The 23,768-nt window shown below is 35.9% G+C and overlaps 1 protein-coding gene across 2 annotated transcripts in view; it reads left to right on the top strand.

Moving 5' to 3' along the window:
* COG5 (component of oligomeric golgi complex 5) overlaps positions 1–23,768 on the top strand; it is a 393,705-nt gene that overhangs the window by 220,630 nt on the left and 149,307 nt on the right. For both annotated transcript variants that reach the window (XM_090287339.1, XM_090287341.1), the window contains exon 8: positions 5,227–5,392. In XM_090287339.1, the coding sequence (XP_090143465.1) occupies positions 5,227–5,392 (166 nt within the window). The remainder of the gene's footprint in view (positions 1–5,226; positions 5,393–23,768) is intronic.

Below are 23,768 nucleotides of genomic sequence, written 5' to 3'. Positions count from 1 at the left end.
GTTAAGAATGAAAAAAGCATGAAAATGACCACACAACAACTCAAAATCTGTGGGACACCGTGAAGGCAGTACTGAGAGGGAAGTTTATAGCAATATGGGCCTACCTAAAGAAGATAGAAAAATCTCAAATAAATAACCTAACCCTATATCTAAAAGAACTGGAGGAACAACAACAAAGCCCAGAGTGATTGGAAGGAAGGAAATAATATCAGGGCAGAATTAAATGACATAGAAACTAAGAGAACAATTCACTTAGCATAATACTCTCCAGTTTCATTCATGTTGTTGGGAAGGGCAGGAGTTCCTTCTTTCTTTCTGCTCCATAGTATTCCATTGTGTAAATGTACAAATGATTTTTGATCCAATAATTTACTAATGGGCATTTAGGCTGTTTTGAGCACTTGGCTATTATAAATAACGCTGCTATGAATATTGGGGTGCATAGGTTCTTTTGAATTGATGTTTTAGGGTTTGTAGAGTATAATCCCAGCAGTGGGATTACTGTATCAAAAGGCAGTTCCATTTTTAGTTTTTTGAGGAAATCCCATACTGTTTTCTTTCTTTCTTTTTTTATAGGCTTAACTGATTGCTCTTTTTTTTTTTTTTTTGGAACAGCAAACCTATCAATATAATACTCTTTTTATTTTTTATTTTTATTTTATTTTTCTGTTTCCAGAGGTGAGAGGAGAAAGAGAGGAAGAGAAACATCAATGTGTAGTTGCCTCTCACGTGCCCCCAACTGGAGACCTGGCATGCAGCCTGGTCATGTGCCCTGACTGGGAATTGAACCAGCAACACTTGGTTCGCAGGCCAACGCTCAATCCACTGAGCCACAGCAGCCAGTGCCCCATACTGTTTTCCACAGTGCCTGCACCAGTCTGCATTCCCGCCGACAGTGCACTAAGGTTCCCTTTCTTTACATCATTGCCAGCACTTGTTTGTTGATTTGTTAATGATGGCCATTCTGACCGGTGTGAGGTGGTATCTCATTGTGGTTTTAATTTGCATTTCTCATAACTAGTGATGTTGAGCATTTTTTTATATGTCTATGGTCCCACTGTATGTCCTCCTTGGAGAAGTGTCTGTTCAGGTCCTTTGCCCATTTTTTCATTGGATTGTTTGTTGCCAAATGAAATAACCCAGACAGTGAAAGACAAATACCATATGATTTCACCTATAAGTTAAACCTAATGAACAAAAACTAACAAACGAACAAAATAGACCCAGAGACATAGAAATAAGGAACAAACTGACAGTAACTGGGGTTGGGCAGCGGGGAAGGATAATGGGGAAAGAGGTGAAGGGTCTAGTCAAGGAACAAGTATAAAGGACCCATGGACATTGACAACAGGGTGGGGATTGACTATGGCGGGGTGGTGGGGCAGGGGAAAGCAAAGGAGGAGAAATTGGGACAACTGTAATTGATCAACAATTTTAAAAAATGCTACTCTGATCACCAGTGACACCTGAAATGACCAAAAAGTTTAGGGAGGAGAGAAAAAGATAATTTAAAGGATCAACAAATTCAGGAGCTGGTTCTTTGAAAAGATAAGCAAAATTGAGAAACCTTTGACCAGATTAATCAAGAAAAAAAGAGAGGGGACCTGTCGCGGGCTCCGACCAGCGGGGTCCGTAGCGTTGCAGATGAGGGGGAACAAATACACATGGACTCAGTGAATCCTGTGGAGAAAAGGAACAGAGTGGTCACCCTCTAGGTGAGAGAGTGCCTCAACCCTTGCCTAGACAGGCTTTTTATTTCCATTTTCAGGAAAATACATTCAAGAGTCATAAATTATCATACTAAAGTTATTTTAAATGGTTATAGCTTACAGATAAAAAAGAAAAGAATGTTGTGCATGCAGGGGGATGATAGGGATGGGCAAGCTGACCACATCCTTTTCTTGAAACAGCTCGGAATAAACTTTAGGAAGTTTCTCAACCTTAGGGTGAGAGTTTTAGCAAAAGCAAGCTTTAAAGCAGCCTAGAAACGATGTAGGCCTGATTCCCACAGCAGAGCTGATCTGTGGGCCTGGCTCCTGTCTGCTGCCTTGTGCCTGTCGGTTTTCTGGACCAGGGCTGAGCTACATTCACCACTGCCATGCGGACCAGTTCCCTATAAGGACTCAAATAAATAAAATTAGGAATGAAAGAGGAAAAGTTACAGCTGATACCACAGAAATACAATGGATTGTAAGAAATTACTATGAAAAACTGTATGCCAAGAAATTGGACCACTTGGCCAAAATGGACAAATTTCTAGAAACATACAATCTGCCAAAACTGAATCAAGAAGAAGTGGAAAGCCTGAATAGAATGATAACAAGTAACATTGAAGCCGTAATCAAAAAACTCTCAGCTCACAAAAGATCTTGACTGAATGGCTTCATAGGTGAATTTTACCAAACTTTTTTTTTTTTTTTTGACCTTGGCAAAATATCTTCATTTATTTAAAAAAATACTAAAAAGCATGCAACTTAAAATTCTTTCCTCTTCACAAGAATGAACTGAAAACAATAACAAAACAAAACAGTTTTACCAAACTTTTAAGGAAGAACTAACTCCTGTCCTTCTCAAACTATTGCAAAAAATTCCAGAAGAGAGAAGACTCCCAAACTCTTTCTATGAGGCCAGTATCATCCTAATTCCAAAACCAGGTAAAGACACAACAAAGAAAGAAAACTACAGGCCAATGTCTCTGATGAACATAGATGCTAAAATCCTCAACAAATTACGGACAATCTGTATTCAGATATACATTAAGAAGATCGTACACCATGATCAAGTGGGATTCATCCAAGGGATGCAAGGATGGTACAATATTTGCAAATCAATAAATGTAATACACCACATAAACAAAATGAAAGACAAAAATCATGTGATCATATCAGTAGAGGCTGGAAAAGCATTTGATAAAATCCAGCACCCATTTATGATAAAAACACTCAGCAAAGTGGGAATAGAGGGAGCATACCTCAACACAATAAAAACCATATTTCAGAATCCTATAGGCAACATTATACTCAATGGGCAAAAACTAAAAGCTTTCCCTTTAGAATCAGGAACAAGATAAAGGTGTCTTCTCCCAACACTGTTACTCAACATAGTACTGGGAGTTCTAGCCACAGCAATCAGACAAGAAAAAGAAATGGCATCCAAATTGGAATGGAGGAAGTAAAATTGTCATTATTCGCAGATGACATATTAGTGTACACAGAAAACCCTATAGTCGCCACCAAAAAAAAAAATACTACTCAACCTAATGAGTGAATTTGGCAAAATAATGGATACAAAGTCAATTATAAGAAATGGAAGACAGTTTTGGAGGTTAATCATTAATGGGGTGGGAAATTTGAAGACTGGTCTGTTTTAGCCATTTTTTTATTGTGGATTTTTTTTTTTAATTGATTTAGAGAGAGAGAGAGAGAGAGAGAGAGAGAGAGAGAGAGAGAGCTTTACCCAAATCTTTTAAGTGAAATTATTACTTTAAATGTTTTTCCGTTAATGTACATATATAACTTACAATGTACATTCAGCCGATAAAACTGAAATCTCACCATATGTTGAAAAGTTGTGCTTTTCAAATCCTTTGAAGATAGTTAAGGCAATAAGTACAGCTTTACAGTATATATCAGTATTCTAGTTTTATGAAGTTGAGAATAGTCTTTGAAGTTGCTCAGGTAATGCTTTCTTGGATTATACAGACGCTTAAATAATGATAAGGGAAAATTTCTTTACAGCTGTCTAATTCTTGAGATCTACTAAAAATTTTAAAAATATCATCACTCTGGATGAAACTAACAACAACCCAAGCAAAGCACTACCCCTCATATTGTCAGTTAATAATTTTATATGAAATATTTCAGTTTCTCCTATTTCATTTGTTAGTATTGAGAGAGAATTGATAGCATATACTAGAATTAAATTCTGTTATAACCGTATTAAGTTAAGCTTTTAAAATTAAAACATTTTAATTCGAAACAGTGGCCATTTGCTTCTTTTTCTTGTTTAATTTTTAAAAATCCAAGATGGGATTGTTATTCATCAACCATGTTTTCTGATATTTTCTACTTCTTTGTGTGTTTCCTTGCATGTACAGTATGTACTGTTACTAACCCCAGTAGATTTCAGAAACAACTTTTTGTCTTATCTATAAACTTAAAAGTGAAGAATATAAGTTAAAGAAATAGTTTAACATTTTAACTATGTTCTTCTAATAACAGACGCTGAATCATAAATGAAAGAGGAATTTCAGCTATTTGGGCCTGGAAATATATGTTGGTGTATTAGATTCTGGCTTGATAATTCAGTCATTTACTTGATGACAAATACAACAATCTGTGTTATCAATACTATAGGCTTAATGTTGTCTTCAGTAATGTTTCTACTACCTACTTTCTCAACCCACCTCCCTCTGCTTTAGTCACTAAGACCTTTTTGCTATTTCACTGGCTACTAAGCACATTTCTGCCTCTGCACCTCCATTGATACCTATGCTTAGATCTGTTGTTCCCAAATTCTCCTTAGACTCCCTCCATTATCTCCAGGTCTCTCTTTATATTACCTCATAGATACATCCTCTTGACTCTTCTCTATAATAATTCCCACGATTCTCTTTTCTTATTCTCTGCTTATTTCTTTTTACAACACTTATCACAATGTGATATTCTGTTACATTTATTTTTATACATTTCTCAGTAATTACAGACTCCATGAAGGCAGAGATTCGATTGGTTTTATTTACTCCTATATTTCCAGTGTCTAGGACCAAGACAAACAATAAGCACTATATAAATATTTCTAGTTAGAGTGAATGAAAAAAATATAATGAAAAGTATGTAGCTCAGCCCTCAGTTAACTATGCAGAATTCATTTATTTACTCTCTAAACAAATGTAGGACTATTGTTAGTTTCAGAATGTCTCTCCATAGAGATTAGTGGTAAGTTTTAAAAACACTCTAAAATAATATAACAAACTTCTGATCTTATCCTTTAAAGGAGGAGGAAAAGCAGATGGGTGAAATTAGATATAGAATATTTAAGTTTGTCTTTTATGAAATAATGACTAAAAATAATATTTGTTGCAAATACATTGTTTTTGTTTTCTTTGATAATTTAAAAATATTGTAGTAATTGCTCAAGTACCAGTAAAAGTTGTAAATTTATATATTTTTTGTTTGTTTTTCTGTTTATATCTATTTCTACCCTACCCACCCCCACTTTTAAAAGAATCCAACCCAGGTTGGAACAGCTCTTCAGGTTTTCCATAATCTTGGAACTTTGAAGAATACTATTACCAGTGTCATGGATGTATATTGTGCTGCTTTAGAAGAAAGTATCAACAGCGCTTTAGATATCAAAGTTTTGACTCAGCCTTCCCAGTCAGCTGTGAGAGGTAAGGATATGCTTTATATTTAGTTTCTTTCTTTATTTATAACCAAGAAGCCCTTTGAATAGTATATGAAACACTCAAGTTTCAAAGCAACTTAATGACTCATTTTCAGTAGATAGAAAATGAGAGAAGAAATTATGTTTCAGAATTTATTTATAACATTTTTGTCTAATCAGTGAGTTGAACTGGCCAATTGGTGTATTCAGAACTTGTAGATAAAAATCTATAAACTGTGACTTCATTTAGTTTGGAGGAAACAGATGCAAGAAAAAAAAAAAAAGGAACATACTTTTTTCTCTAAAATCCGTAAACTCACATCTACTTTTTATTGAGACAGAATATTTTTAAAGAAAATGCCATCTGTATCTTACCTTTTTGGGCTTCTCTTTATAATAATTTTGGTATTCAGGAGCAATAATGGCTAACTGTAAAGACAGAGACTGATAAAAACCTTTGGAAACATTATACCTATGGCAAAATCTAAAGAAAACTAGAGATAGGTAGAGTCAAGCTGGAGAGGAGCAGCCCTACGTTGCATCTGATATAGACATTCACATATAGAACATACTTCATAGGAAAAACTACATGTTATGGGTACCTCTCACGTATCTAAGCAACCCCCACTCTGCATTTCTCACCGAACATTCTTTCTTCTCTCCTAGCAAAGACCAAGTACTCCACTTTTGCATTAGATCCCACCACTCAAGGACATTGTTTTAATAGATCCTCTCCCTCTGCCAGTTCACCAGTTTTTTATCGTTTCACTTGTCTTTTCATCACATATGATCATGCTAGTGTATCTTCTGCTTAAAGACAATCAAACAAATCTATTTTGACTCTGTTACTTACTTCAGCTTTACTAGCCCATTTTATTTCCTTGGACTACAGAAAAATGCCCCAAGTGTTGTCTGCACATACTGTCTCCAATTTTTCTCTTTCCATTTTTCTGTTAAACAAGGTACTCTAATCATCATAGAGTTGTCCTAAAGAATAAATGAAATAACACACGTAAAATTAATAATGGAATTCTTGATACATGGTTTATACTAAAAAAGTATTATTGGCATCCATTATTATTTTTATATTTGCTATGTAAACATAACCTTATAATATAGAGAATTTGTCACTCATAAATAAGTTACACTAGATACAAAGAGATAAAAGTCTTAGATCTTGAACAGATTTTTAAAGATTAGTGCTAGCCTCTGAATAGGTCTGTATTAAGATTATTTTAGGAGAGCTTTGAACAGATATTGCCAAAGGAGATTTCACTCTCAGTGTTCCCCAGCAATTATTCTCAGAAAGGTTGATCTAATGTTTAAATTCTTAGAAGCAGTTTAATCTTGTTCCTCGTATGTTCTCAAAATTAGGGGGGGAATGAAAGCAGTTAATCATGTGCTGTTGATCCTAATGTACACCCCTTTGTTATAAGAAAAACTTTTACACCCTTATTATCATCTTTTAAGGAGTAGATACTATGATTTAATGTAGAAACCTTAGCTATCAATTCTTTATTATATTTTAAAAGAATAATCACTGTTATTTTTATTTTTTTAAATGTTACATTGGCAGTATTCATGTTAATTTTCTGATCTTGTTCCTGATACTGATATTATGTAGTAAATGTTCTTGTGTTTTAGAAATCCATGTTAAAGCATTATACTCAAGGATGATGGCCATCATTTCAATAAATTATTCACAAATGATTTAGGAAAAACAATTTCTTTCACTATGCTTTTCAGATTTTCTGTATAAAATTTTCTCAAAATTAAAAAATAACATTAATGCAATTTTAAGGGGAAAATGTTATGAAATTTAAAGGTTTATAATTTGATAAGAAAACAATAAACAACTCAATTATGATTTCACTCATATGTGGAATCTAATGAACAAGCGAAATAGAGATAGACTCGTAGATAGAGAGCTGTTGACAGCTCTGAGGGGGTGAGTTAGGGGGTGGAGGGATCAAGCAAAAAGGAAAAAGACTCATGGACATGGACAACAGTGTGGTGGTTATTGGGGGATGGGGGGTATAAAGGAGACAAGTGGTAATGGAAAAAATACAATAAAAAATAAAATAAGTTAAAAAATAAAAAACAGAATCAAAAGAAAAAGAAAAAATAGATAAAGACTATGAATAGGCAATTCAAAAAAAAACATTCAATAAATGTAAAAAGATGGTTATTCTCTTTTTGGAGGATGAACTGGTTATTAGGGAAATACAAATGACACAAGATACTAGTAAGTCAGTCATGAGATTGGATGAGATCACAAACTTGTACTCTAATTGTAGGAGAATAAAATGGTTCATCCACTAATTAATTTTACCAAATGGATCTGTAAGTTTTAAAATATGTATACTGTATGATTTTATTATTTCTCTAGAAACTCTGTTAAGGTGTATAACTATTTTTATTGCACTATTATTTACAACAACAAAACAGTGAAAGCAACCTTTATTTCAATGGAAAAATGAATAAACTATATTAAGTAGACTACTATGTGATATTAAAATTAATACATTTCCAAATATAATTATCAAGAACATTACATTAAAAAGCTATTTGTAGAAAGATACATGCAGTATGATGTTACATTTAAATCCTAAGAACATGGTAGACTATGCTATATATTCTTTTGCATATATAAATATGTAATAAAGGTATAAATATATACATTGTAATAATAGTCAAATTTAAAATAGCATTAGCTCTAGGGAGAGAAAATAGGACCAGGAAGGAAGAGGTATAAAGGGAACTTCATTTTTTAAAATTTATTTATTTTTATCGATTGATTTGAGAGAGAGAAACTGGGAGAGAAAGAGAAAGACATAGACATAGATATGTTGTTCTGACCATTTATGCGTTCACTGGTTGCCTCTTGTATGTGCCCTGAGCAGGGATAGAACCTGCAATTTGGCATATTGGGATGATGCTCTAACCAACTGAACTACCCTGCCAGGGCAAGGAAACTTTTATTTATTCATTCACTTTTAACCTGTTTTAACATTCTATTTTTAAGTATTTTTTAAAAGAGGAGTTTTAGGTTCATAGCAAAATTAAGAGGAAGGTAACAGAATTTTCATATGCTTCTGTCTTTATACATGCATTACCAGACCTATTATCCCCCACCAATGGTACATTTGTTACCAAGAATGAAGTAACACTGACACATCATGATCACCCAAACTTCATAGTTTACATGAGGGTATACTCTTGGTAGTGTACATTCTATGAGTTTTGGCAAATGTATAATGACATAGCTCCATCATTATAATATCATACAAAATATTTTCACTGCCCTAAAAATCCCTTGTGCTCTGCTGTTCATCTCCACCACTTTCCTCCCTGGTAACCACTGACATTTTATTGTTTCCATAGTTTTGCCTTTCCCAGAATGTCGTATAATTGGAATTATATAGTATATAGCATATATTAATGTATACATTTAAGGTTTCATGATGTCTAGCCATGACTTGATAGTTAATCTTTTTTAATACTGATGAACATTTCATTGTATGGAGGTACCAAGATGTCCATCCACCCACTGAAGGACATCTTGTTTGCTTCCAAGTTTTGGGAATTATGAAAAAAGCTACTATAAAAATTCATGTGCAATTATTTTTTTTAACTCTTTTGGGTAAATACCAAGGAGTAGAATTGCTGAATTGCTGGATTGTACACTAACCGTGTATTTAGTGTGGTAAAAAGCTGCCAAACTGTCTTCCAAAGTGGCTGTACCATTTTACATTCCCATCAGCAATGAATGAGTGTTCCTGTTGACGCACATCCTTGGCAGCATTTGGTGTTGTCAGTGTGCCAGCTTTTGGCCATTTTAATAGATGTGTGGTAATATCTCATTGTTGTTCTAATTTGCATTTCCTTGATGATACATGATGTTGAGCATTTTTTCATATGCTTACCTGCCATCTATATATCTCTTGGTGAGAAGTGATTACCTTTCCTTCATCTTATTGCTTTTGTACTTTTATCAAAAGCAATCATTTGACCATATTTATGTGGGTGTATTTCTGGGCTTTCTATTCTATTCCATTGATCTACCTGTCTATTCTTTTGTAAATACTACATTGTCTTGTTTACTGTGGATTTATAGTATGCCTTAAAGTCAGTCAATTTTCCAACTTTATTCTTTTTTAAAAAATACTCTGTTGGCTATTCTGGGTCTTTTACTTCTTCATATAAAATTTAGAATCAGTTTGGCTTGCTGGGATTTTTATTTGGATTGCATGATTCAATAAATTAATTTTGAAAGAATTGACATCTTGACAATTTCTATTCATGATATGGAATATCTCTTCATTTATTTAGTTCTTTGATTTTGTTCATTAGTTTTATAGTTTTCCTCATATAGAGCTTGTACATATTTTGTTAGATTTATTTATACCTAAGTATTTCATTTCGAAGTGTAATGTAAATAGTATTGGTTTTCAGTTTCAAATTTCACTTGTTCAATGTTGGTATAGAGGAAAGCAATTGACTTATGTATATTAACCTTGTATTGTGCAACCATGATATAATCGCTTGTTAGTTCCAGGATTTATCACCATTAAAAAAAAATTCTCTAATAGGTCATGATGTCATCTGCAAACAAAAAGTTTTATCTCTTCCTTTTCAATGTATACCTTTTCTTTTCTTGATTTACTGCATTAGTAAGGACTTTCATACTGTGTTGAAAAGGAATGGTGAGAGGGGCATCCTTGCTGTGTACCAGCTCTTAGTGAGAAGGTTTTTTCCCATTCAGTATGATGTTAGTTGCAGATTTTTGTAGATAGATTATCAAGTTGAGAAAGTTCCCTTAATACATGGTTTACTGAGAATTTTTACCATTGATTGGTGTTGGATTTTGTCAGATATTTTTCCTGCATGCATTAATGTGAGCATGTGATTTTTCTTTTTTAGCTTGTTATGATGGATTACATTAACTGATTTTTGAATTGAGAACCAGCCTTGCACACCTAAGATAAATCCTACTTGGTGATGTGTAAACTTTTTATATTTTATTTGCTGATATTTTGTTGAAGATTTTTGCATCTATGTTCATTTGTAGCTTTCTTATAATATTCATGTTTGGTTTTGGTATTAGGGTAGTAGTGCCCTCATTGAATGAGTTAGGAAGTATTCTCTGTGCTTCTATCCTCTGAAAGATATGGCACAGAATTGGTATAATTTCTTCCTTAAATGTTTGGTAGACTACAATAGTGGGTTCAACTGGACCTGGTGCTTTAATTTTGGAACATTATTAAGTATTAATTCATCCTCTTTAATAGATATAAGCCTATTCATATCATGTCTCTCCTCTTGCATGAGTTTTGGCAAATTGTGTATTTCAAGGAAATTTGTGGGCATAGAGTTGTTCGTAGTATTCCTTTATTGGCCTTTTCATTTTTATGTAATCTGTAGTAATGTCTTCATTTTCATTTCTGATATTAGTAATGTGTATCCTCTCTCTTTTTTTCTTAGCCTGGCTAGAGGGGTATTGATTTTATTGATATTTTTTCGAAGAATCACGTTTTTGTTTTTTTAATCGAGTTTTCTCCTCCGTTAATTTCCTGCTAGAAATTTCATTGATTTTTGCTGTAATTCTTATTTATTTTGCTTACTTTGTCTTCAATTTGCTCTTCTTTTTTTTTTTTCTAAAGTGGAAACGTTGACTTTTAGATCTTTCTTTTTTACCTAATATTTGCACCCAATATTATAAATTTGCCTCTAACCATCACTTTTACCAAAATCCACTAATTTTTATATTTTCATTTAATTCAAAATTTTTTTCAATTTTCTTTTTTTTTTATATTTCTTTGACTTGACCCATGAGTTATTTAGAAGTGTGTCATTTAATTTTTATATATTTTGGCATTTTCTACTTATCTGTGTGTTGATTTCTATTTTAATTTCTTTGTAGTCTGAGAGCAGCTGTTATATGATTTTTTTTTTTAAGGTGTATCTTATGGCTCAGAAGGTGGTCTATATTACTGAAATTTTTTGTGTGAGCTTGAGAAGAATGTATATTGTGCTGTTGTTGTATGAAGTAGTTTATACAATTGACATAGTTGGGTTACTGGTTTCTATTTGTTGCCCTTGCTCTTTGTTCTTGTTTTTGTCTTCTACCCTTTTTCTTCCTTTTTTGGTTTTAATTGTTGATTGTATATGATTCCATTTTTTCTTCTTTATTTTAGCATATCAGTTATACTTCTTTTAAAACTTTTTATGGCAGTATTCATAAAGATTGCAATGTAAATTTAGAACTAATTGAAGTCCACTTTTAAATAATACTATACCACTTGATGGATACTGTAAGGACCTAGTAGTAATAAAATAATCCTAATTCCTCCCTCCCATCCCTTGCACCATTGCTGTCATTCACTTTACTTATATATAAGTATATATAAACATATACATGTAAGTTATAAATATAGAGTCGAGTCGAGTCGGCAGCCGTCCATCTCGAGAGACGATGGTGTAGCTTCTTAAGAGTCTATCTGCACCGCCGAGAATGGCTGTGCAGTCCGACTCGGGAGTGACACGGTATCTGTCTCCTCCCGTGTTGAATCGACATCTTGCGATGACGCTGGAGTGTCCTCTCCAGTGAAGCTGAAGCTACAGAGCCTGGGCAGGGTGATATGGAGGGTCTGCTGTTGCCCAAGCAGCAGACCCCCCCTCTCTTCGCAGCTGAAGGGTCCAAGGGAAAGACGGAGTCAATACAGCTTGGCTTCAGGTGCGCCGCAGGAGTTGCCGGTGTTGACTACAACGTCGAACCGCCTTAGGGACTCCGGCTCCGGATTTTCTGTTGGGGTTTACTCCCTTAGCCTTTCCCCTGAAGAGGTATGCCGCAAGGCAGCGGAGGTTTTTTGGAGTCCAAGTTATAAATATACACATATAAGATATATACATAAGCATATTAATCAGATATTTTGCTGCTATTATTATTTTAAATACATTGTTATCTGTTATATCAGTTAAAAATAAAAGTTTTTATCTTACACTTACTCCTTCTTTAATGCTTTTTCTTTCTTTATGTAGATCCATGTTTCTATCCTATATTATTTTCCTTCTCTCTAAAGAACTACTTGTAACATTTCTGGAAAGGTGGGTCTATTGGTAACAAATTGCCTCAATTTTTGTTTGACTGAAAAAGTCATTGAACTTTGCAGGGTACAGAATTTTAGGGTGATTGTTTGTTTGTTGTTTGCTTTTTAATCTTAACATGTGCATACTCTTCTCAACATCCCACTCTCTCTTTCTTGGATCTTTTTTGAGAAGTTGGATGTAATTCTTATCTTTTTCCCCTCAACTTTGATTTTCATTGATCTGTGGTTTGGTGTCTGACATTAATTCGGCGAAATTCTCAGTCATTGTCTCAAATATTTCTTCTGTTCCTTTCTGTTATTCTTCTTCTGGTAGTACCATTACATATATATTACACTGTTTGTAGTTGTCCCACAGTCCTTGATTGTTGTTTTCTTTTTTCAGTGTTCTCTTTTTTGTTTACAGTTTGTAAGGATTTTAATGATATATCCTCAGCTCAAAGATTCTTTCCTCAGCTGTCTCTAGTCTACTAATAAGGCCATCAAGCACATGCTTCATTTCTGTTGCAGTGTTTTTTTTAATCTCTAGCATTTCTCTCTCTCTCTCTCTTTTTTTTTAAGGATTTTCATCTCTTTGCTTAAGTTGCTAATCTGTTCTTGCATGCTATTTATTTGTCCATTATAGCCCTCAGCATATTGATCATATTTATTTTAAATTTTTGATCTCATAATTTCAACATCTCTGCCATGTATGGTTCTGATGCTTGCTCTGTTTCTTTAAATTATATTTTTTGCCTTTTAATATGCCTTGTAATTTTTTATTAGTAAAAGAAATAGCTGTAAATAGACCTTTGATGTGGTGGTAAGATATATGGGGAGGGGAAGCATTCTATAGTTTTATTACTCGGTCTCACTGTCTTACTGGGCCTATACCTTTGTTCTGTGAACTTCACAAACAAGTGTTTTTTTTTGTTGTTGTTGTTTTTTAAATGTTTTTTATTGATTATATTGTTACAACAGTTCCAATTTTCTCCCCCTTGCTCCCCTCCACCCAGCACTCCCACTCCCCCAGCAATCCCCCCCAAGTCCATACTCCTGGTTCGTAAAAATTAACTATCCCCCCCCTCTCAAATATTAGGACCCTTTGTAATCTTGTAAAGGACAATGGGCGAAGGTCTCAAGCTCCTCTAGCTGCTTCAAGCTGGACATGGTCGTCGTCCTACCTACCCTTGGGTCCAGAAAACCCTAATAAGAGTGGGGGTGTGGAGGGGAGGGTGGCCTTCCCACATGGGGAAGGATCATGCAGACTCCAGGTCAGTTGGCTGTCTCCGGTCAACGGCGTGCTTGGTTTAACAGGCTGGTGTCCTTGTTGTGTTCTGGGGGCAACAGATTTGGCGAAAAGGGTTAAAAGACATCATTCAATCCATAACTACTAGATGACAAAAGGCAGGGATTAATTTTTCAATGTTCCATATTAGGGAAAAAAAAAATAAGGGCTTCTTTGTAAGAAGGTGTGCTAGGCACATCTCACCTGTCCAAAACCCTTTTGCCCATTATACTTAGTTTGGACTGAGGTAAATAGTTTAGGTTTTCCCCCTCTCAGACCTCTGGGCCTTTTCTGTCCAAGCCATTAGGATAGAAAAGAGAAACCCGTTTTAAAGTGAAGCCCACAGACCACCCCATTCTTCACCAACCCAGCGATTTAGTTCAGTCAAACCGTTGAGTCTCAGGAGGCAGCCCTGCAGAGAGGATTAAGTGAGGCTTATGCGTACAGATAATCACTCAGGTAATGCGATCATAGGCTTATGTCCTTTGAAAACAGAAAACATGTGTTAATTTATGTAACATAACCCACAAACAAGTCTCTAAATCTGTAAGACTGTCTTATTGGGAAGACATCCAGTTGCAAGGCACTTGAAATTCTATTTGCCTGCAACTTGAATATCTTTGATTATATCACAGACATGGTTTAATTTTCAAGTGAAACCATATTTTAAATGAGAAGAAATTTTTAAGACGGTTAGTTGCTCTATTTTATACTCTACTACTGATCATTGTGATTTTCCTTGAATAATAATTTTTCTCCCTAAGGTTACCCTCCTCGTCTTTAAAGGGACTACATTAAGTCCATTTTTAATTTATCCTGTTCGTTTGCATAAACATAACAAGAGCAGCAAATGATCACTTATGATCTTTAGTTCTGCTTTGCTGGAACTTACCCAAGGAATATTTGGGGTGACCTTCAGTCTGTTCTTCAGGGCACAGAAGCTGAGCCACATATCTGGCATTCATCCTTGCTTGTACACACCTGTTTTTTCCAAGTCTTTCTGGTTTTTCATTGCGCCTTAAGGTCCCTTCTAGCCATCTTTCAGGAAAACAACCTTCGTTCCTTCCCTGGAAAGATTGCTGTGGACCGCACAACCAACCGTGGTACCAGGCCTTTTATCTCACGGGCTTTTATTACCTTTGAAAGTCATTCCCAGTTCCTCAGGGCTTTTTGGTAACAATCTGAGCCCAAGTATGACAAACAAGTGTTTTAAATGTTCTTCTCCTTTAGGTGTGAAAGAATGACTAGAGTAGGTTAGATTTGATAATTTCCATTTCCCAGGTCAGTTAGGCTCTGGTAATATTCTAGAAAATAAGTCTGCTGGTTAATTAGTTTCTCCTGAGAGCAGGCCTGTTAAGAACAGAGTGCTCTTGGGGCAGCCATCTCACTGTGAGACAGCAGGGGCAGTGCTGAGGATGTCGTCCCATGCAGCCTTGCCCTGGGGCCCCTGCCAAGACACGGTGATGGAGCCTCACAGCGCCTGCCTCGTGCAGCTGTGCTTCTCTCCCTACGCTTTCAATGGAGGTATGATATTGGCAATTGCTGGGGAAGATTTTTCATTTGTTGCCTCTGATACTCGACTGAGTGAAGGATTTTCAATCTACACCTGGGACAGCCCAAATGTTACAAATTAACAGATACAACGGCCATTGGATGCAGTGGTTTCCATGGAGACTACCTTACCCAGACAAAGATTTTTGAAGCAAGATTAAAGATGTATAAGCATTCCAATAACAAGGCCATGATCACGGGGGTGATGGCCATGCTGCTATCCACCATCCTCTACTCCAGACGCTTCTTCCGATACTATGTCAACAACATCATGGTGGAGGGGGGCCTCGATGAGGAAGAATTTCTGAGACCATTTTAGAATAAGCTCCTCTGGCAAGGTGCTCACTGGCTCCATTTCCCTGTCTCAGGTGTATTTTTAAAAATATTTTTATTTATTTATTTTTAGAGAGAGGGAAAGGTAAAAAGAGAGGATAGGAAACATTGATTGGTTGCCTCTCACACACCCTCTACCGGCATTTCTGTACACCAGCAATAAATTATCAGAGATAGAAACTAGAAAAAATACCCCATTTCCTATTGCAACAAGAAAAATAAAATACCTAGGAATAAACTCAACCAAGGAGGTAAAAGACCTGTACTTGGAAAACTACATAACACTAAAGAAAGAAATTAAGGAAGATACAAAAAAATGGCAGCATATACCATGTTAATGGATGGGAAGAATCAACATCATTAAAATGTCCATACTACCCAAAGCAATTTATAGATTCAATGCAATCCCTATTAAAATGCCAATGACATATATCACAGACCTAGAACAAATACTTCAGAAATTTATATGGAACCAAAAAGACCCTAGATAGCCACAGCAATCTTGAGGCAGAAGAACACTGTAGGAGGAATCACAATACCTGATGTCAAACTATACTACAAAGCCACTGTAATCAAAACAGTCTGGTACTGGCAAAAGACCAGACATATAGGTCCATGGAACAGAATAGAGAGTCCAGAAATAAACCCAGGTCTATATGGTAAACTAATATTTGACAAAGAAGGAAGGAACATCAAATGGAGTGAAAAGAGCCTCTTCAGCAAATGGTGCTAGGAGAACCGGACAGGGACATGCAAAAAAATGAAACTAGACCACCAGCTTACACCACACACCAGAATAAACTCATAGTGGATCAAAGACTTAAATGTAAGCTGTGACACCATAAAGTCCTAGAGGAAAACATAGGCAGGAAAATTTCAGATATCCCACATAGCAATATTTTCACTGATATATCTCCTAAGGCAAGGGAAATAAAGGAAAGAATAAACAATTGGGACTACATCCAACTAAAGAGTTTCAGCTCAGCAAAAGAAAACATCAGCAAGATGAAAAGGGAACCAACTTTGTGGGAAAACATATTTGCCAATGATACCTCAGACAAGAGATTGATCTCTAAAATATATAAAGAACTTATATGACAACACCAAGAAGACAGATAACCCAATTATAAAATGGGCAAAGGGCCTGAACAAACATTTCTCGGAAAAGGACATAGAGGGTCCATAGGCATATGAAAGAATGCTCAACATCACTAGCCATCAGAGAAATGCAAATAAAAACCACAGTGAGATACCACCATACACCAGTCAGAATTGCCATCATCAACAAATCAACAAACAACAAGTGCTGGCGAGGATGTGGAGAAACGGGAACCCTACTGCACTGTTGGTAGGAATGCAGACTGGTGCAGGCACTATGGAAAACAATATGGAATTTCCTCAAAAAACTAAAAATAGAACTGCCTTTTGATCCAGCAATTCTATTGCTAGGATTATGCCCAAAGAATCCTGAAACCCCAATTCAAAAGAACCTATGCAGCCCTATGTTCATAGCAGCGCTATTTACAATAGCCAAGTGTTGGAAACAGCCTAAGTGCCCATCTGTAGATGAGTGGATCAAAGAACTGTGGTACGTTTACGCAATGGAATACTATGCAGCGGAAAGAAAGAAGGAACTCCTCCTACCATCTGTGACATAATAGATGGAACTAGAGAGAATTATGCTTAATGAAATAAGCCAGTCAACGAAAGACAAATAGCATAGATATCACCTAATACAGGAAACTAATGAACAACACAAACAAACAAGCCATATTGAACCAGAGGCATGTAAACAAGGAGCAGACTAACAGTGACAAGAGGGGAGCGAAGAGAGACAGAAATGGGATAAGCAGGGAAAGGGTCTAGTCAAGGAACTAATATAAATGACCCATGGACATGTACAATGGGGTGGGGATTGACTGTGGGTGAAGGGATGGGCGGCGTTGGGGGAAGCAATGGGGGAATAAGTGGAACAACTGTAATAGAAAAACTATAAAAGAATAAAAAGAACAGTGCTCTGGTATATTTCAAAATGATTCTTTTCCCTCTCCTCCTCTGGATCCATGACTGAATTTTTCTTCAGTATTTGCTGTGGGAACCTAGTCAGGCTCCTGGAGGTAAATCTCAGTATTGTAGGATCCCTCTGTGACTAGGTCCCCCTGGAGTTTTAAACTCTCTGAATTGTCCGCACTGAGCCCCTTAGCAGTTAGCGCTGGGGAGGCTCTGTATTGGTAAGCAGCAACTCTCTGTATTTGCTTGTGGGTCTAATTTGAGGGACTTGTTTGCTATATTTCCTCCCCTCTTATGGATCCAAGAAGAATTGTTCACTTTTCAGTCTGTTCAGCTGTTTATTTGTTATCAGGACAGAGTGGTGACTTCCAAACTTCTTACATGTAGAACTGGTAATGGAATCCCTAATCAGATTTTTACTTCTCACATAGCTTACTTGTTTTTCTTTAATGTCTATCTTTGAAGTTCAGTAATTCCTTTAGGATATATTTTGGGATTGAATGCTCTATAGCTATTGTTTTGAGTTAGAATGTGTTCTCTTCTATAAAATAGTTTACCTCAGTTGCACATTTAAATATTTTTGTCTTCAGGAACTTTATGCATATATCACATCTTGTTTTTCATTTTCATTATCTTCTCCTTAATTGTATTTTATATCTTTGTATTTTATTAATTTTATATGATTTCCTCTTGCCTATTTGTTTGGTTTCAGTATGCAAACAAAGGCCAAAACTATGAGGAAGGAAGTAAAATCCATATATGGCAGCAATTTTCAACCCTTTTCCTCTCATGACACACATAAACTAATTACTAAAGTTCTTCAACACAACAAAAATTATATTTTTTGCCAGTGTGACAAAAAGTATAGATACAATTTTGATTCATTCACACCAGACAGCTATTATTGTGTTGGCATCGTCATTTTTTATTTGACAATCTAAAGGAGAAGATGTCAGTGCCACTCACTAAATAGTCAGGTATTGCATGATTTTAAAATTCCTGAAGCACACTGGTTGAAAATCCTCTGACGTGTGGTCATGGGCAGTTGTTATTCCAGGGCGTTATGACTCGGCCTTGAGCTGTTTAGCAACAGGTTTAGCAACTTAATAGCAGCTCCAGGAACAGAGGCACAAGATGTGCACAGGCCCTACTTCCTTAATAGCCTCCTGACTATTTTAAGTGATTCTCTTAGTAATCTTCATTCCATCCCCACCCTTGCTATCAAGTGTAACTATTCACCAGTTTTTATTTCATTCTACCTTGGAAACACTTTTGTTCTCAAATTTTGGACTATTCTGGAACTTAGTGTGAGTCCCAGTAAAGCCTTTAAGCAGTTTCTGTGTGGAAACCTCATATTCTCTGCTTTTCTTTCCTCTTTCACCTCATTTTACCTCTAATAGTCTCCCCAAGCTAGAGGGCTAATTCTTAAACAATGCCATTATCATTTTATTATGGTTTCTCTTTCAGCTTTTCTTTCTTTGCCATTCTGCAACATTACTAGCTTCTTCCCTGGACCATCCACATCTATCCATCTCAACTCTAAGCGAAGAATCATTGGATAGCATAGTCTAAATTCTTACAATTGATTTTAAGAACGGTTTGTTCATTGTTAATGTTCTTAAAAATCAGCTGTCTTGTTCCTTGTTCATTTTGATTTATCTATGGCAGTTGGATACATCATAATGTTAAGTTTGAAGTTTTAGTTGATTCCTTGTTTTTTTGAAGTTGACATTTTGCTCTACTTTATGTTCTTGTTTCCATTGCCTTTCAAGGGATGAGAGTAGGAAAATGATTTTATTCTGTTATGATTTACTGAAAATCACTCTTAAGTATTGTATCTGAGAGGCTCTCAGTTTCTTCTATCACTTTAATAGAACTTAGTGTATGACATCTTATTTTGTTTCATGAGTCCCTTCAAGCTAACTAATAATGGCATCTGTTTTTCTTTTCATTCTTTCTTCCCTTTTTTTCACAGCTATCCTGTGTTCAGTTGATTATTTCTATCGTATTTATGGCTATAACAAGATGTATTAAGCTTATGAGAATAAAAATCTTTAAGTACTAAGCTGTAAGTAAGAAAAATGAAGCCTCTAGAACTATTTAACCTGTGACTATGATCTCGTTTTTCGGTATCTTAGTTTCCCCAAAGTAAATATGAGCAGAAAATGGTATCTTCTCTTATTTCTCCTGGTATTTATTTTGAGAGTAGTGGGTAGATGCATCCTGTAATTCTTTATAATAAAACCAAACTGTACATATTCTAGGAATTTGATTACTATTTTTAATTTTCACGAAGATACTACGTAGCCTTTTCTCACAAGTTCATTCTTTATATAACATACGAGAAAATTGCATATTGTTTTAGTATTACTGCTCTATTCGCTGTATATTTTTCCTTAATATTTGCAAATAATTTAAAAGTTAATTAGAACTGGACTTCAAACAGGAGTTATATTTTTTTAATGTGTTTTATTGATTATAATATTACATTTGTGCCAATTTCCCTTCCCTCTGCTCCCCTCCACCCGGTGGCCCCCCTCCCTCCAGTTGTCCCCCCCTTTTAGATCATGTCCATTAGTTGTGCATACAGTTCTTCTCAACCTCTCTCTGTCTATTCCATTCCCTCCTACCATGATCCTTAATTCCTATATCATCTCCCTCCCTCTCCCCATTCCCCCTCCCTGTTGACCTCCCCCCAATATGTTCCCCGTACCTATAGTTCTTTTTCCACTCTCGTTGCCTGTTTAGTTTGCCTTTGTTTCAATTCCCTAGCTTCTGTTGTTTCTTGTGATGCAGTTTTCATTTTAGATTTCATTGTCTTGATCCTCCTTTTTCTAAACCAGTCCCTTTAACATCTCATATAACAGTGGTTTGGATCTAATGAACTCTTTCAGTTTTATTTTGTCCTGGAAACACTTTCTCTGTCCTTCTATTCTGAATGACAATTTCGCTGGATAGAGTATTCGTGGTTGTAGGTTTTGGATTTTCATTACTTTGAATATTTCTTGCCAGTCCCTTCTTGCCTGCAGGGTCTCCCTTGAGAAGTCAGCTGATAGTCTAATTGGGACCCCTTTGTACATAATTCTTTTCTTCTCTCTTGCTGCTTTTAAGATTCTCTCTTTATCTTTAATTTTTGACATTTTGATTATAATGTGTCTTGGAGTGGTTCTCCCTGGGTCCAGTTTTTTTGGAACTCTCTGTGCTTCCTGGACCTGTAAGTCTATTTCCTTCCCCAAGTCTGGGAAGTTCTCCTTTATTATATTTTCACTCAATTTTTCAAGTTCTAGTTCATCTTCCTCGCTCTCTGGCAAACCAATGATTCTTATGTTGGGCCTTTTATAGCTGTCCCAGAGGTTTCTGATCCTCTCATCGTTGCTTCCCATTTCCTCTCGCTGCATTGGTTGACTGCTTGTTCCTTCTCCATATTCCAGTTTGTTGAAATGAACTCTGGATTTTTTTTCCTCACCATCTGTCTCGTATGTGGTTTTGTTCCTTTCGTTATGAGTGTTTTTCGCTTCTTTCTCATCTTTTTCCAGATCTTTTGTGAATTCTGTAAGCCACCTGATAACAATGGCCCTGAACTGAGCATCTGACAGGTTTCTTATCTGTTCATCTGTCAGGTTCTCCATCTGTTGCCTGGTGAGCTGTGCCACCGGGATTTCTATAGTTGTCTGCCTCATTTTGACAGATGCGTTTTGTTTTCTTGGGCCGGCTGTAGGGGGCAGTGCCTGTGTACGCGTCACAATCCAGCGACCGGCGCCTGTCCGCGACCTATTTCACAGCCCTGTGGCGCTTTCTTTGGGGGCGGGGGTCCAAGATGGATTCACACAGTTATTCCGCTAGGAGACCGGGATCCGTCCTCCCGCCCCCCTGGGCCTCACTGTTCAAGGCGATGTGGTGGCTGCTTTCCCCAGCGTTGGGGTCGCGAGCTGCCGGGTGTTCGACTGCAGCCGGGGTTGTTCTCCCCACCGCTGTCCCAGGTGCGACCGCAAACAGCACCGCCCCCTTTCGCTCCCCTTACCTGCCCAAAGGGCGCCGCTGGTTTATAACTTCATATGTTGGGCTTCCGTGTAGTTTTATTTTCTGGAATTTCTAGTTATCCTTTGTTTTGAAGTAGTTGTATTCCTCTCTAGTTGTAGAGGGAGACCTAGCGCGTCCGTCTAAGCCTCCATCTTGGCCGGAAGTCAGGAGTTATATTTTAAAGCCAGTATCTCTTTACTGTATGTTTCTCTTTTTTATTACTTTTCAATTATCAGTAAAAATTATCAGAGGATCTTTTTACTAAAGGTACATGTAATTCTCTTCTAAGCAGAATTGTTGAAATACTAAAGCAAAGCGGTTTACAAACACAACTTATATTTTTCTTGATTTTTGCTCTTTTTAAACATGAGATAGACTATCACTGATGAACTCTTAAACTGCCTGGTTTTTAAGCTTAGTTTGGATTGAAATTTATACTTTAAAATTTGAGATTAAAATTCCTTCTTTTTTTGTTGAAGCATTTTAAACCTGCACAAACAGCTGTGTGTGTGTGTATAATACATGCAGTAACATTCTTAGACCTTACTCTCAAGAAATTTAACAGATACACTGATATTATTTAATATGTAATTCATATTCAACATTTTTAGTTTTTTCCCAAAATATTGTTATAACTTTTTTTCCCCAACTTAAACCAATGTGGCATTGTGCTTATTGGTTATCTTGTCTCTTTACTCTCTAACGATAAAAATCCCCACTGACTTCTTTGTCTTTTATGGCATTAACATGTTTGGAGAGCCCCTACAACCTGTATTTGTCCGGATTTATCTGATTGTTTCTTCATGATTACATACAGAGTAAACAAACTGGTGAAGTGGTGATGTGTGTTCCTCATTACATTATATCAGGAAGCACCAAAATTATGTTAGTTCATCTCATAATTGCTGATGCTAAATGAAATCACTTCATTACTATGGTGTATACCAGATTGCTCCCTGTAAAAATACTCTGTTTTCTTTGTAATTAGTAATTTGTGGCACATACTTTGAGACTATATGAATATCCTGTTTCCTGTAACATTTCTCCCAGTGTTTTAGTATTCAACAATAATCATTCGCTCAATTAATTATTTTACTAGTAGTTTCAAAATGGTGACTTTTTTCTAATTCTGTCATTTCATCTGCATTTATTAACTTTCTTCTGTAAACAGTAATTCCCATCCTTTTAAACATGACCTTTTTACTAAAAACTCATCAATTATTAATGTTTTATAATCCATTATGATCAGTATTATTTTGGATTGCCAAATGTTCCCAATTTTATTTTATGTAAGCCCCCTCTAGTCAAGTTCTCATGTCCTTTGACACATCTCCATTTGTCTTTGAACACTTCTTTGCCCTCTGCCACAGAATGCATCATATTCACTTTCCATGTTCACTGCTCCGGATATGGAATCACCCTTTTTCTTCAATAAGCCCTGGTTTCTTTTATTGGGAAATGGTACATATGAATCAAAATTTGGGCACTAGGTATGCTCATATCTATTGAGTCATTGTCTTTCTGTTCTTTCAGTGGACAGACTTGAGAATTACCTCTAATCCCCTTAATATATTTGTGTTTATTCTGTTTACAGTGAGAATCTTCATTTGCTCTGTTCTAAAATACACCTAAACTAGTTTCAGGATTACTGCATCAGTACTACATTCAGCAACAAATCTATTAAGTACAGTATTTCTTTGTAATTCTCCTTGCCCGTAACATATATCTTACTAAAGTCAGAGCTCTGTAATTAAAAATAACTAGAATTTCCCTTGCCAGATAGCTCAGTTGGTTGGAGCATTGTCTTGTACACCAAAAGGTTGCTGATTTGCTCCCTGGTCAGAGCACATACTTAGGTTACAAGTTTGATCCCTCGTTGGGATGCGAATAGGAGGTAAATGATTGATGTTTCTCTCTTTCTCTCTCTCTCAAATCAATAAACATAACCTCAAGTGAGGACTAAAAAATTTACTCAAATTATTTGTTTTACCCTGTGTGGCTTTGAAGTACAATTAGTTTTATTTGTTTCTGATTTGTTTGCTTTTAGTTTTAGTTTCAGAGTTTGCTTTTTCATTCTTTTAAAATTCAGATTTACA

The sequence above is a fragment of the Furipterus horrens genome, unplaced genomic scaffold (genome assembly GCF_987537825.1).
Source record: "Furipterus horrens unplaced genomic scaffold, mFurHor1.1.pri manual_scaffold_9, whole genome shotgun sequence".
Taxonomy (NCBI): domain Eukaryota; kingdom Metazoa; phylum Chordata; class Mammalia; order Chiroptera; family Furipteridae; genus Furipterus; species Furipterus horrens.
Note: the sequence above shows the minus strand (reverse complement) of the source record. Positions and strands in the feature narration are given on the sequence as shown.